Genomic DNA, 16,224 nt, shown 5'->3' with positions numbered 1-16,224 from the left:
CCACCTGGCGTATCATGCTAGAACTATGGGTCTGCTGGCGGGAGCAGTGTTGTGCCTGACCTTGCAGGTGCGTGAGTGTTGGTAGTGAATGTTATCAAATGGTGCCGAAAATCAACCGGCATTGGGAGGGTTACGTAATGGCCCTTTTCCATGCTAAGTTTTCATACATACGCATTGTGAAACAGTGTCGGGAGAATGGGCTAACACTTGGGGTGAGTACTGCGAAAGCTATTGTGGCCCGTTACACACAACAGGCTCTCCTTGCAAAACATTCACCCACGAAAACCAGCAGGAGAAGGGCTGCAAGCAAAGTGTCACCCGTAGTGCAAAGGGGGATCCGTCGATTGGCGTGCTAAGAAAATCCCCCGACTCAACGTGATATGGCCCACAGATTTCACATCGCACCGTCAACTGTGAACAAAACAATTCGCAAGTGCCTCAGGTTGAAGTGTGTGGGGAAGGCCCGTGTACACCACCTTCTACCACGTCACATTGCCGAACGTAAGACGAACTGCAGGAAACTGTATGAAAAGTACCTGGCGGGTTCCAAATGGAAGAAAGTTGTCACAATGGATGAATCATATGTCCATCTCACTGATAGTGGTCACATTCGGGCGATTACATACCGTGACATTGACGGCAAGGGGTGCAGCAACTTTGTTCATCAGTGCACGGAAAGTTTCCCTCGTGGCTTTATGGTTGTGACGGGATTCGGATATGAGGGTAAGTTGATGATACGTAAGGTGGACAAAAACGTGAAGGTGAATGCCAGATACTTCCAAGACTCCATTCTGACACCTATCTATCGGAGAGACATCCCACAATTGTATGGAATGGATGCGAACCAGGTGATGATCCATATGGACAAGGCTTCGAGTCATACCGCCAGAACATCACTACGTTTTTATCAGGAAATGGCAGAGGAATTAGGAATTCATGTCATTCCGTTTGAAGACATTCCTGTGAACAGCCCAGATGCCAGTCCAATGGATATTTGCGCATTTGGACTGTTGAAACGACGTCTTCAACATCGCCGCCCGCGCCCCCTGGATGGTCTACGGAAAGCTTGCAGGGAGGAGTGGGACAGAATTCCCATGCCTGTCCTGTGCCGGAGCTTGCTGCAATGGAAACTGCGATGCTGGGCGATAGTCCACAATGCTGGGGGTCCAATAGAACATGATTAGTGGTGGCGGGGTTGTATCTCTTAAGGTGAGTACCCGTCAAAAATGGTCGGATATAAAGCGAACAACCTTCTGTATTTTCCTAAGGATCTTATTTTCAAATACTCTCAATTTATGTTCCTCTTTCAATGTAAGGGACCAAGTTTCGCATCCATATAATAATACAGGCAAAATTACTGTTTTGTATATTTTACTTGTTACTTGTAATTCCGTTATGTAAATACTAAAATTAATATGGTGCTGATTTTTATTTTTCTGTGATATGTAAGGATAAACTAAACGATATAAGCTAATGAAACGAGAAAATTAAGTTGGTACTAAAGATGGAAAATGTCCAAATAATAGTAAATGAAAATGTGTGCACTACTGAATCTCTATTTATCCATTTGCACAAACAATAGATATTTTAACGTCCTTTTATCAAAATACAATTATAACATGAAGAAATGTAAACAATGCATATGGTTTACTGTTTAATTATCTTTATAAAGAGTTTTTTGTTGCATGTAATTTTGAATGCATGCTATCCTTAAGTTGTGCTCAGTAGTGTACCAAACAGAGGTTGAGGGTTATATCCCCCCACCCCACCCCAACCTAACACAAAAAAAGAACGTCAAAGGCAAGAAATTTGGAAAAATGAGGACTGGCTATTAAAAAAAAAGGTACAAGGCGCATGTAAAAAAAAAAAAAGGAGCAAATATTTTTTTTATGTGGGGTTGGCAACACTGATGAAGTTGATCATGCGCAGGAGCATGCCCTAGTATTCTGTTCTTGCAACAGAGATAGAATCGTCAGAGTGGGGTTGCGTACATGTGAGTAGCAGTAAGGTGAAATGGCTGCCGTAATACAAAATCCCACCAAATGTGAAGTTTGTGTGATCTGTCATACAATTTCTGAACGCCAAAGGACAGGATGCAGCTGACATCCATCGGGAATCTTCTGCCATTTATGGACCGAAAGTGATGAGTGAAGGGAAGGTCAGGCAATGGTGCAGAGTTTCGGGAAGGGCGTTCAAATGTCCATGACGATGAGCGTAGCGGAAGGCCTAGTGTTCAGACAGACAATCTGGTGGAATGCGTTCCAATCGCAGGTTCACAATATCAGAACTCGCCAAAGAGTTTCCAGAAGTGTCTGCGAAAACAGTGCATCGAATTGTGACTGACAACTTGGGGTATCACAAACTGTGTGCGAGGTGGGTACCAAAAGTGCTGACAGATGCTCACAAAGAGCAAAGGACAGCCGCACGTGATTTTTTGGCCTGCTGGGGGGGGGGAAGATGAGGATGATCTCTTTTCGCACATAGTGGTGGGGATGAAACATGGATATCCTATGCCACTGGGGAGTTGAAGCAGCAGTCAATGCAATGGCAGCACTCTGGTTCTCCTAAAGCGAAGAAATTGAAACAAACACCATCAGTTCACAAAATCATGGCAATCGTGTTTTGGGACCAAAAGGGTTTGATTTTTGTGGAATTCTCGGCGGAGAGGAATGCTACACTCTGGATTTTTTCTGATCCATGACAACGCCCACCCACACACAGCTGCTCGTACTGTTGAGACAATTCAAAGATTTCGATGGGAACTATTCAATTATCCCCCTTACAGCCCCGATCTTGCCCCCAGCAATTTCTTTCCTATTCTTCACCTGAAAAAGTGGCTTGCATCGAAGCATTTCAACGACAGTGATGTGCTCAAGACATCAGTTCTGGACTCTCAGGCAGCAGATTTTTACACAGAGGGTATACGGAAGCTTGTGCCACACTATCAGAAATGTCTGGAGGTTAATGGTGACTACATCGATAAATAGCCAAGGTATGTACTTGTTTATCAATCACAATAAATTTCTTCTCCTATCATTTTCTTCTTTTTTAAAAAATATCGGCCCTTTTTTTTTGACATATATGTAACTGCTCCCTTTTGAAAAATCCTGACAATGCCACTGGTTGTACAGTATGGACACTTCTGGGTTGTAACAAACCTGTTGATTTTCAATTGAATCATTACAACCCAGAAGTGTCTGTGACTACTTACACTAAACTGCTGTACAATGCATGTGCACTGTTTTCTAATTACACAAATAATTGTAATTAATAGAAAGTCCTCAACAGTTCGATAGATCTAACTGCTTTAAACAAACAGAACATAACTATTTTAAACAAACAGAACATATGAAATACATACAGCTGCAAAGAGTATATTACAACTGATTTCAATTTGTGCTACCATCAGGACCTTTGCCATCCCACACAAACATTATTCTGCTTGCCACAAAAGCAATACACCAGCACCGCCAGAGGATGGACATAAGACACTACTGCCAACTGGGAGTAATTAAAGATTCAGTTCTAAGTTTGCCATTGACAATTTTAAACAATCGATTTCACATGGATGACAAGAAACAATCTAAACACACTCGGTGATGTATCATGGCAAACTGTTGCTAATAATAGCAATACAATTTAAGATGTAATGTGTAGCATGGGGAAACTAACTTGTTTGAATTCATTCGTAACTTGTACTTATGAGGCTTCTTCATCCAACATGTAAAAACAGCAGCAATGGACAAACTGTTCTTCGTGCAGCAAAGCTTCTGAATAATTTTCCATGGCAAGTGTAACAGAAGGTCTCTCACATCTGTTGCTTTATTTCTCTGATGGAAACATATTCCATATGAACTGATGGACAGCAACACAGCTTCTAATCCATCATCCGTCACCTTGAAGAAGAGACAAACAAAAAGTAAGAATGAGACAGAAAGCAGGACATGACTTGACCATCGACAGTGGTCGGGTGCATCACATTTGGCTCTCGTTACTGCAACAACGTCAACCCAGCGCAAGCCAGTGACGTGCGGTGACGTCGACACTTGGGGTAGCAATGAGTGGCGTGCGCAACTGGTCATAATCCCCCCCCCCCCCCCGTTTTAGGGCCCAGTATTCCTAAAAGAAGAACGTAAATACAGGAGAAATTGCAAAGTTAGGAATGACTACAAAAAATTGTACACATAATTTCCACCCACTTTCGAAAATCAAAAACGATTTGATTTGACTACTGAACCAGAGATGCCGAGTTTGAATATCGGCTTGGCAATGGTTGATCTTTCTGTGTCCCTTGCCCTTCATCAATTTTATCATATCGTCTTCGCGATAATCCAAATATGGCGGAAAGCGAAGTAAAATAAACCAAATCAAACAATCAATCAATGAATGATTTGATTTGATTCGCTTTTTTATAGATTTGGTTAATCGCGAAGATGATACGACAAAATTAATGAACGGACAAACACAAAGAACACCCATGTCCAGGTAGGGGTTCGAACCAGGAACTCCTGGTGTTGTAGCGCGCTGTGGTAACCACTCCCCCACGGTTGGTTGATCTGATGGTTGATTTGACGTTTTAAGTCCACTTTATACACAGAAAGGCTAATCGGGACTAGACCTATAGTTTAATGTGGGATCCGAATCACTATATGCCTCCATCGGGTACAGATCCGGGACCACTTGCACTCCCCCACGGAGGTTGGCCGACAACAAACATGTGAGGAAGGTGCTAACCATTCGGATACGTGGGTATCGGTAAAGCAAACTGCATTTTCCTGAGTAGTAATTTTCAATTGAATTTTTGAAATACCATCTTTATATATGATTAACGTTTTTTCAAAAATTTTGCATTGCTTGATTTCCATAATTTCCCCATCTCACGATCTCGTTACTGAAGGATCCGGGCTCGAGGCCTGGTTTTTGCATGAGTGTTTCTTTGCAACCACTCTTCACCCGTTTAATTTAATCAACGTTCATCGTCATGGCAGAAATTAGGTAAAGCGGTGGAAGAGAGAAGAAAATACAAACAATTTCCTTCCAGTGCATCTGCAGGGCACTGTGAAATCAGGAGCCTAGAATTATCTGTTTTAGATTGTCCCTCACGACCAGGCACGTATCCAGGAATTCCTTTTCCTGGGGGGGGGGGGGCTCAACACAATTTTTTTAAGGGGTATAGTAAGAACCTCACAATTGTGTGTTTAAGACCAGAGGTGGCAATTGGGTTCCAAAATGAGGAGGGGGGGGGGGTTGCGTAGGGCGTTGCAAGGAAAGTTTACTGTCTCTTGGTAGCCAAGGCTTAACATTAAGAGGTCATAATGTTGAGGCAAAAAAATAAAAAATGGGGAACAACTGTCTCTTAAATCGTTGCCACTGTAAGGCTGTCATTTTAATCAGAACGTGAAATGGGAACCTTTTTTACCACTCGACTCCTCTGTTTCCATGCATTAATATTGTGTGCCGGAACCATCTCAGTATGTGTGTTTCTCCATTTCTTCTCATCAAGCATAAAAACATCTATGGTATCTTTGAGTGTTTTTACGAAGCTGTTACACATGCACAGGATGGACAATCCACTCGACAACGCGAGATTCAAATTGTGGGCTGCGAACTGGACGCAGACAGCTCTCGAATATTACTCTCTGATTCGAGCCTGAACACCACTAACGTGTCTTGTCCTCCCATTTTTTCAGCTCTTATAAAAGCCGAAACCCACCAAATTGTTCAGATTCAGGCCTTAGCACTCGCAAGTGTTCAAAAATGCCTGTGACAGCTTCCGCTGTCTTGTTATATATCGGCACGAAACAAAGGAAGTCTTCTCGAATACAGGTGGATCACGAAACAATTAATGCACAGTGAAAAACCCTTCCGTTCCCAACACATCTAATGTTTCGTCTCCCAGTATGATCAAATGCTTACTCATTTATCTCCAGTGACGTGCCCAAGGGAGGGTTGGTAAGCTAATAACCCCATTTGACCCAGTATTCCTTTTTTTTTAAAAAAAAAAAAAAAACAGGAACGTCAAAGACAGGGAAAAATGGCAAAATCAGGACTGACCACCAAAAATAGTATGCGTAACCCCTCTCCCTTCCGAAAATCCTGGGCACGCCTCTCTTTATCTCGGACACATTTTTTAAAATGAACACCAGAAGTTTATATCATCGTATTGGAGATGCGTTCTTCCTGCAGGTTTGAATATGATCCTTTAAGGTGCTGTCGTCTGCCTGCCTTCACACCTAACCTTAACAAGGCCCTTATTTTCCATCCTTGTGACTTGGATTTTCAAGACTGAGGAAGGTTTCAGACCGAAGGGACATGCGATACATGTTGATTGGAATGGGCCAATCAACAGCAACGTTTCACACCGTAGCGACACAAAAGGCTGCACAAACCTAATCTTCAGGCAACACGGTGTGAAATCTACCTTATTAGGCCACTGTCATTGTCACCTCGAAGCGAAATAGTAGCTCTTGTTGACCACAGAAAAAAATATCCTCAACCGGTGATAATGCTCCTCAGTTTTCTTCTCTCTCCTATATATTCTGTGCTTGTTCACTATACAGGCAACACCTTAAGATTTGATATACACAGGACATGTACTATGTAGACATTTTAACAAAAAATCCGTTGAAGTCAAGGATGACTAGGTGGCTCAGTTGGTAGAGTCCTGATTTGAATCCTGGTAGAGCCTGCAATTTCCGCCTAAAATGTCTACATATGCAACATCTTCCTGCTTTCTCTTCTCGACATACATAAAATTTTCGGCTGTCTCTTTATGATAGTTAAGTGTTTGAATGTGTTTCGAACCCAGTAGGCTTAAACAAAAGTATTTTTTTATATCATGAAATTGTCAGACTATATATACGAAATTTAGTTCTGGCAAAACTAAACCATCACTCAAAACTTTGATTTTCAGTTGATGTATGCAGTTTATTTCGGTTTTAATATCCGGTACTGATGAAATATTCACTTGAGAGAAGAGAGAGAGAGAGAGAGAGAGAGAGAGAGAGAGAGAGGCATTGATCTCTTCGGCCCTCGAACCGAACTAGCACCACACTGAGGCCCGGAAGTTCTGCTGTCGTCAATGTCTTCATTTTCGAATCACTATATCTTATAAAGCAATCAGAGGATGCTGACTGATCTGATCACCAATCGACTGTATGAATTGTCACACTTACCTCTGAAATCTCATTAACCGATTCTTTGTACAGATCAATCGAAAAATTGAATCCGCGTATTTATATCCTCATTATATTGTAAAACGTTCCGCAGATAAAACAATTCGTTAATATTGCCAGTAGTTGACTCCTTCTCTCATTCAAGAACATACCCCCTCCCGCCTTCCAGAGATTAGAAATTACAACGAATTGCCCTACGTGTGGTGCTACCTTCGTTGTGCAGCTTCCAAATGCTGACAAGTCTCTACATAGTCCTCAAGTGCGCTGAGACAAAACCGAAAGCGCAAGAAAAGTGTACGTGCAATATTATCAACAACAGGGTTATAGAACATTCTCCGTCTTGCCTCGATACTTGTCTGTCTCCAAATCATCATCACATTATTCAAAAAGCCAAAAACCTAATTTTATCTAGTGTAAAATAAAAAAAATCCTGGGAGGGGGCTCGAGCCACCACAACCCCAGCTTGGATACGTGCTATTAACAATAACAGGGTTATAGAACATTCTCCATCTTGTCTCGATAATTATTTCTCCCAAATTATCATTACATTATTCAAGAAGTCAAAATCCTAATTTTATCTAGTGTAAACAGAAAAAAATCCTGAAGGGGGGGTCAAGCCTCCTGATTCCCACCTTGGATACGTGCTATTGACAATAATAGGGTTATAGAACACTCTCCGTCTTGTCTCGATAATTATTTCTCTCAGATTTATAAATTTATTATCTTCACATTATTCAAGACGCCAAAAATCTAATTTTATTTAGTGTAAATTTAAAAATTTCGAGCCACCTCATCCCCACCTTGGCTACGTGCTATTAATAATAACAGGGGTTTATAAAACATGCTCCGTCTTGCCTCGATAATTATCTCTCTCCTTACATTATTTTCACATTATTTAAGAAGCCAAAAACCTAATTTTATCTAACGTAAACTGAAACATTTCCTGGGGAGAGGGTCGAGCCCCCTGTGCCCCATCTTGGATACGTGCTTTTATCAATAACAGGGTTATGAACATTCTCCATCTTGCCTCGATAATTATTTATTTCCTTAAATTATTGTCACATTATTTTATTTCACACCACAAGAAACCAAAAACCTCATTTTATCTAGTGTAAACCTAAAACTTTCGGGGGGGGGGGGGCTCGAGCCCCCTAAGCCCCCCCCTGGATACGTGCCTGCTCACGACTTTCCAAGCTCTTACCTACTTATTCCGATTAAATCTATACAGCTAGAAAAAGCGATGGGTAACAAAACACAACTTTAAACAAACCATTTTTCTACTTTCTTCAATGATATTCATTTGGCTTTTTGAGTTCTGGGATACATTTTTCATTTCTAATTTTCTCATTATTCACTGCAGGCAGACTACAACAAATAAGAACAAGAATGCACGCTCGTCACGAATCCCGGCCTGAATTGTTCTTTGCGAGGTCGCTTCATCAATTTCATTATCATCACTCATCCTCATTTTTGCGATAACCAAATCTGGCAGAAAAGCGAAGTAAAATAAACCAAACCAACAACAAGAATTTAAACACGTGTTCACTTGCCCAAATAAATACATCCGTATTTATGATTGTTTAGCTTATCCATTTTTTATTGGAGGCCAAGAGATTAGTATATTTAAATAAAACACTACTAAAACGAGAGCAAGAGAGAGCGTGAGCAAATATTTGTTATTTAATCACTATATATTCCATATTTTTAAAAAAAGCTTAAAATTTTTGTCTGCACATAAGACGTTCCAATTGCATAAATAATAAAAGTACAGTACATCCCATATTATACATACATATTGTACAACGTGTACAAAGTAGTGTAAATACAGAGAACAGAAGTACTGCAGAAATATTTCCCCTTAGTTCTTTAGAGGATTTACAAAGGAAGTGAAGGGAATCCAGTCCCCTATCTGTCCTATAGGAGATAGACTGGAGGACCTGAAAGCACGGGCTTTCAACCATTGGAGCGGGGGTAGAGGGGCAAGGGAGGTAGAGGCAGAAATCTTCTCTTTCCCTTCGAAAACCCGTTTCTACCTGGAACTGTGAGGCGGAGAAAGAGCGAGCTAGGCCGCTGAACACACCGAGGGACGAGAAGCGCGTGAAAAAAAGTGTTGCATATGAACTGTGGCTTCAACAAAACAATAAATATTGTGATTTGAAAATAATTACAGATTTGATATTGATTGATCTATCTCTGCTAGACTAGCTACTCCTCAGTGCACGTCACTGGCGCAAGCAGCACATGAATTGGCTACAATAGCACTCCTAGCGGGGAAACAACAGGAACCGGATGCCAGGCCAGCAGTGAAACAACGAGTTCCCAAGCAGATGGTGGCAGAGGTCACCAAAATTAATAAAACCTCGCGGATAAAATTATTAACTCGCTTACGTCTAATTATTATCAACAGTGTTTTCTATTCGCCAAACGTAAATACACTTTGTTAAGCTTAAAGTACACTGTGGATACTGATTTATTAAGGCTTGGCTGAACCTTTGGCCAATGCCAGCAAAACTGTTTTTGAAATTTCTTCTCCTTTCGTAAAACCAGTAAGAAATTTAAAAATCTGAAAAATTATATTGACTTGTTTTATTATACTTTGATTTTTCTGCCACTTTTCGCTAATCACAAAGATGAGGATGAATTGTGGTATGTTGAAATGGATGAAAGGACAATCACAAACATAAAGGGAACACAACAGTAGCTCCACGGAGGATTAACCCTGGCTGTGAGTACAGATGCTAGAGCCTTATTAGTCTGGAAAATGCAATCCACTGTGTACTACGTGAAGGCAAGTTGACATTTGGATGTCTTCATAAAGGGTTACCCCACCCCGTACACCCTTCAATTTTTAGGTCATTTTAAGCATTTTGTATAGTTTTCTGGAAGGCAATAACATTTTCTTATTATACGAGGATCATTCGGAAAGTAACCGCCATTGTGGCGTGGCACTAGTATTAGTGGGCAGAGCGCAACCGTTGTTACGTCACGCAATCTGTGATTCAGTAAGCGTCCAGCTGTGCTAGTGAGAGCATCGTAGTGCCGCACGTGTGCTGGTTATAACGTCACAAAATGTGTGTTGCCATCGAAAATCCCACCAAATGCGAGATATGCGGAGTGATAAGATTTCTTTGGGTAAAAATTCATGGAACGTGGTACGACAATCACTTCTGAAGTTTATTGTAACACTTTGCAGAAACTGAGAAGAGACATCCAGAAGAAACGTCGCGGTCTGCTGGGGTGGTGTTCATGCAAGACAACGCTCGCCTCACACTGCTCAGCGAACACAAGACTTTTTGTGCCAATTCAAATGGCATGTTTTTGATCATTCCCCGTACATCCTGGACTTGGCTCCTTCTGATTTTCATCTGTTCACTCACACGAAGAAGTGGCTTGTGGCACAGCATTTCTCTGATGACGAGGATCTTGAAAATGCTGTGACAGGTTGGTTGAATTCCCAGGCGGCCGAGTTTTATGCAGAAGGGATTGGTAAGTTTTCTGCATGCAAACGGCAACCACTTTCAACACCTCATGTAATCGTCAGCTAACTCACAGACCAAAGGTGAGTCCACCTATAATTTGATTTCCGTGCGTTAGTTATTTCGCACATTATGTGGAAGAAACTGGGGCCAATAGCCAGTGAGACACCCATCATAATATTACCTAAATTTAGTTTTTAATTTTAAAATAAAGTACAGCAATGAGAGGCTGATTTATAAAACAAGAGAATTAATTTTCTTCAATAATTTATTTTCTGTTCTTACCACTGATGCAGGGAAAAAATGGTAGCCGTATTCCTGCAACTTCTGCACCTCCCTTATGAAGAACTCTTCTGACCTTCCAGGATCAAGACCACGCTTCTCCTTGTGTCCTGTCTGCAGCTTCTCTTTCAACATGTTATCCTCGTAGCGATTCAGTACTCTCTCTGGTAAATAGTGCTCCAGAATGAAATAATCAGAGCTACCATGCTCCTGAAGATTACAAGCAGAAGAAAATATGAATTAAATAAATGTCATGACATGAGAATGGATTTGCATGTAAATACATATATTCATGTGATATGTTATTTTGTATTATATTTGCAAATTGTAGTACAAAAGTTAGTGCATGAGATCCTGCATCTGCAACAACCACACAATTATGGGCAGCTATCGAGACTGCATGGCTGAACATCTCTTCAGGGGACTTCCGCCGACTGGTACAGTTCATGCCACGTCGAGTTGCTGCACTTCGCTGTGGTGAAGGAGATCCCACATGATATTAGATAGGTATCCCATGATTTCTGACACTCGAGTGTACTATATGCTGTTACTGAGGACATTTTGAATTGCACAAGTATCATGTTCTAAACCTAGAGATTTACAAATGAAATGCAATCTAGGCCCCTTTGGAAAATACACATTCCGGCAATTAAGTAATGAGACAGTCATTATCAAATGAAAAGGAAACAAAATATTTAAACATTGCCCGTTTATTATTCAAAGTACATCCCACCTGCATCAATACAGCAGTTGGCCAATGATTGAATGACATCTGCAAGTCTTCATGTGGTATGACTTGAAGATTGGACGTCACAATCTGTTGGATGATCTTGTGTTCATCAAAAGTGCATAATTTCAGCAGCAGCATCACTTCAGGGAGCAGGAAATAATCAGAAGGGGATAAATCTGGGGAGTTGAGTGGATGATTCAACACACTAACTCGTTTTTGGACTAGAAATACCTAGACAACCATTTATACTCCATGCTCTTGTTATAATTCCTATTAAAATGCCCAACTGTCCAGTTCAGGATATGGCCAGTTCTCTCTCATAATTATTCAGAGCACTGATAGTACGAGGGGATATCAAAAAGTTTTAATTATCCCCCAGAATTTATTGAGTGATTTCGATGAAACTTTGCTTCTGTAGTCATTAGACCTTCTATGTGTTCTGTAGTGAAAATTATTAATGTGTGTTATTTCTGTTCTTTATAGGTGGCGCTAGTTGTCAGTAAAGTGCAAAATGGAGAAGATCGAAGCTCGCAGCGTTATTAAGTTTCTGCATTTGAAGGGTCACAACGCCCGCCAAATTCATGAAGAAATTAAAGTTGTGTATGGTGCTGATTGCCCATCCTATGACACTATTGTGAGGTGGAAGAGACATTTCCAAACAGGTCGCATGTCTGTTACAGATGAACCTAGATCTGGATGTCCATCATCCACGGATGACGCCGCCACGGTGAAGAAAATCGAGGATCTGATACTGGAAGATCGACGCATAACTATCCAAAACATCATGCGACAAAGTGGACTCAGTTATGGTAGTGTTTGGAATATTATTCGTAAGGAATTGCATGTGTCTAAGGTGTCGGCCCGCTGGGTTCCGCGTTTGCTCACTCCTCTTCAGAGACAAACACGGCGTGACATGTCGAGTCAGATGTTGAACATTTTGGAACAAAACGAGGAAGATTTTTTTGCCCGTATGATAACTATGGATGAATGTTGGATCTACCTATATGATCCTGAGACAAAAGAGATGAGCAAACAATGGAAGCACCCATCGTCCCCTCCCCCAAAAAAACAAAGGTGCAAAGGTCTGCTGGGAAGGTCATGCTCTCAGTGTTTTGGGATTGTCATGGGGTCATCCTTACAGACTACCTTCGGAAGGGAGAAACTATCACTGGGAGGAAGTTACGAGATGCTGTGAAGGAAAAACGTCGCGGCATGCTCTCCAAAGGGATCCGTCTCCTTGCGGACAATGCACCCGCTCATTCATCGCAAGCAGCGGTTCTTGAAGCTCACCGTTGTGGCTATAAATTATTACCTCACCCGCCCTATTCTCCCGATCTAGCACCAAGTGACTTTTTCCTTTTCCCACATATGAAGAATCCACTTCGGGGTCGCCATTTTGACAACACTAACGATGTCATATTGGAGGTGGAGCTGGTTTGCCATGCAATCTGCAGAGTTCTACAATGATGGTCTTCGACAGATCAAAAAACGCTGGGAGAAATGTGTAACTCTGCATGGTGACTATGTAGAGAAGTCACAATAAAAGGATATAAAACTCAACTTTCTGTCTCAATTATTTCATGGGGATAATTAAAACTTTTTGATACCCCCTCGTAACAGTCAATTACAGTTTCACCCACTGGTACAAATACATGATGAATAATGAATAATGCCTTTGCTGTCATAAAAAAACAAAAGTTTCTTCACTTTTGAATTTTTGACCTGCATTTTTTTGCTTCTTGGTAAATTTAGCGACTTCCATTCTGCGATTACAGTAGTTGTTTTGCAGCAGGACCTAAGCGAAAATGATCTGCATTGTCCTTCACACCAAGGCAATTCAAGAAATATTTATTCCTGCAAGCAGTTTTCCGAATGTCTCTCATGAAACTTGATGCTCACGCACTGCTCCATAGTGATTATGTAAGAACACCCTTATAATTCCCTCACGACACGGTGACATAATTCCCAGCATGTACATCGCAAGTTCATGAGGTGTTCCCATGTTATATATTATGGACCACACTACACCATGAACACGTTACTTCACAGATAGAATCCATACATGGGTCAACATAAAATCAGTCTCATTGCTGATCACATCACCCCCACTCACGACCGGATCAAGAAAGTATGGAGCGTTACCCCCACACCCCCTATACGCCTTCATGGCATGGTGCTATGCACAGGGGAACACTTTACTTTTACTTTTTTTTTATTTAATTGCCGGACTGTGTACATGTAACTTTATTGAGATAAATATGAACATACCTCCTCTTGGAAGTCTCCGAATTCAGCCTGTAGAGAAAGACTTGCTAACGAGAAGAGCTGCTCAGGAGTGCAGGATATCTGCTGCTCCAGAAGGCACCTTCGGAGTTGCAGATACAGCAGGTGTTTTGTTTCCCAAGACCTGGAATTAGAATGCCACCAGCATAGAATAACATTTAATGCTTTCACACATTTACAAGGAAAATTTATTTGGTAGTAGGGATTGCCTCAAAATTCGAATCTCAAATTATCCTACATCCATTTTGGATGCAACGGATAATCCAGATAATTCAAATATCCAAATAATTCAAATATCCAGATAATCTGAATATCTGGATAGTACAAATTTGATGAAGGATTTGTAAAAAATCCATATAGTGAAACACAAACATGACGAATAAAATAATATGTGGATAACCTGTAAAATGGATAATGATAGAACTGTCTGGATAATGCACACATTCGGATAGGCAGACATTTCTCATAATATGGATATCAGATATCGGGATAATCCAGAAAGTTTGACTTTGGATATCTGAATATCAGAATATCCAATGTCTAGATAGAAAATTATCCGATATCCAGACAAAATTTTATCTTGATTATCCCTATTTGGTACATGCACTTTCAAACTGTGGTGCTACAAGTGATACACAAACTGTATTTTTACAAAGAAAAGTATTTTATGTTTTCTTCTGTTTCTGTTTACTAACAAATAAGATTTATAATCTTCTCTCCTTCTCCATATATACAAGGTTCCAGTACAGATCCAATACATAACACTCTAGGTTGCCTTTTGCTTCTTCCAATAAATGTACTTTTCACGACTTTCGTTCTACAAGCGCACTCTTTATCATACCAAAACTAACTGCTCAGCACTCACCAACTGCATGCTGATTTGACTCCAACTCCTCAACAAAACTTCTGTCTGCGAGTCTCCAACAAGTCGGAACAGGATATTTATACCTCCAAGAAAACTAGCCAAAAACGACAGCAATTAGTTTTCATTGTGTTAATTTTAAAATCATTCGTATTTTATTGTTGGATGATTTGACAATAAATAATTGACAAAAATGTGATTACTAAAAATTCACCTAAAATTTGTAAAATTCACAAACAATAAATACAATTTTTCACAAAATTGGTGTCAATGTAATTGATAAAAAAGTAAATATTTTGTCAGACACACTAAGTTAATGAAACAGTCTGTCAGTACCTGATTCCTCTGAGGTCTTTCAAGAAGAATCTGACCCTCAGGTACAAAGTGAAAGTGAAGTGGACTGGCTCCTTCCTTGTGGCATTCTTCCACCCACTGGGTGCCACTTTATGGAGCCGGGTATTTGCTGGTAGAATCACCATGTCTCCATCCAAAAGTGCAGAAAGACCAAACATGAAGTTATCCTCGATTAACTCTTCCTTTACAACTGCCTGAAAATTAATGAAAACAATTTAGCACTTTTCTGCCTCCTTACGTAAACTGCAACAATGTAACAGAATTGAGTAATACATTACAATTAGATGCTTTCAGGGTGCCACTCTAGGACCATCATAAAATTTAAGTATAATTCCCAGTTTACAAGTTGAAAATTCAAGGGTGTACCAGCAGAAGTTTTCTCTACATCAATGTATTACGAATCTCACCAATAACACATATGCACACACAAATATATTAGCAATGTAAAGGGTGTGTGCGATTCCAATGTATCCAAAAATTCTAAATAAATTCAATTAAATGGTACATATATTTAATTTAAGGTACGGAGTTTACATTTGCAATTCCACATATTCAGACTCGAAATACATCTTCAAACACAAGTAAGGGATGTTACGGGATATACCAATCTACAAAAAATTGTTAATTGTACAAGAACTTCAAACTCAAATTTGTCTATTCAACTTCAGAATATCTTATCTTGCAATAATATTTCGTCTGTCAGATACTGTTCTGCAAAAGATACTAAAGAAGTAAACGGATTGAGAGAATTCCGTTTTATTTACCCCACAGTTCTCTTTTCCTTCTTCGATAAGAATAAAACATATACTGTGCAAAACTTGCCTCAGAGCATTTATAAATACGTATAAATTCAATGGAACTTGGATTAATAAAAGTTGCAATTTTTCACGTCGACAGGGAGAAAAAAATCACGTAGAATTCACGCAGAATTCCCTGACCCAATAATTCATGCAGAATTCCAGGAATTCAAGGAATTCTCGGTGAGTAACCACCCTGAACTTCAAGATAGACTGTTCTGCAAAGAACACTAACAAAGTAAACAGATCGAGAGAATACTGTTTT

General features: G+C 40.3%; 1 protein-coding gene across 1 annotated transcript in view; it reads right to left on the bottom strand.

Moving 5' to 3' along the window:
* The window catches only part of LOC145997452 (tyrosine-protein phosphatase non-receptor type 13-like), a 460,227-nt gene that overhangs the window by 26,678 nt on the left and 417,325 nt on the right, over positions 1–16,224 (bottom strand). Inside the window, exons 10-13 of the mRNA XM_083134519.1 lie at positions 15,145–15,356; positions 13,932–14,070; positions 10,937–11,143; positions 3,673–3,896 (exon numbers count right to left, since the gene is read on the bottom strand). Coding sequence (XP_082990645.1) covers positions 3,673–3,896; positions 10,937–11,143; positions 13,932–14,070; positions 15,145–15,356 — 782 coding nt within the window. The remainder of the gene's footprint in view (positions 1–3,672; positions 3,897–10,936; positions 11,144–13,931; positions 14,071–15,144; positions 15,357–16,224) is intronic.

The sequence above is a fragment of the Lepisma saccharinum genome, chromosome 13, assembly GCF_977018435.1.
Source record: "Lepisma saccharinum chromosome 13, izLepSacc3.1, whole genome shotgun sequence".
Taxonomy (NCBI): domain Eukaryota; kingdom Metazoa; phylum Arthropoda; class Insecta; order Zygentoma; family Lepismatidae; genus Lepisma; species Lepisma saccharinum.
The sequence above is the reverse complement of the archived record's forward strand: the minus strand, read 5'-3'. Positions and strand labels throughout refer to the sequence as shown.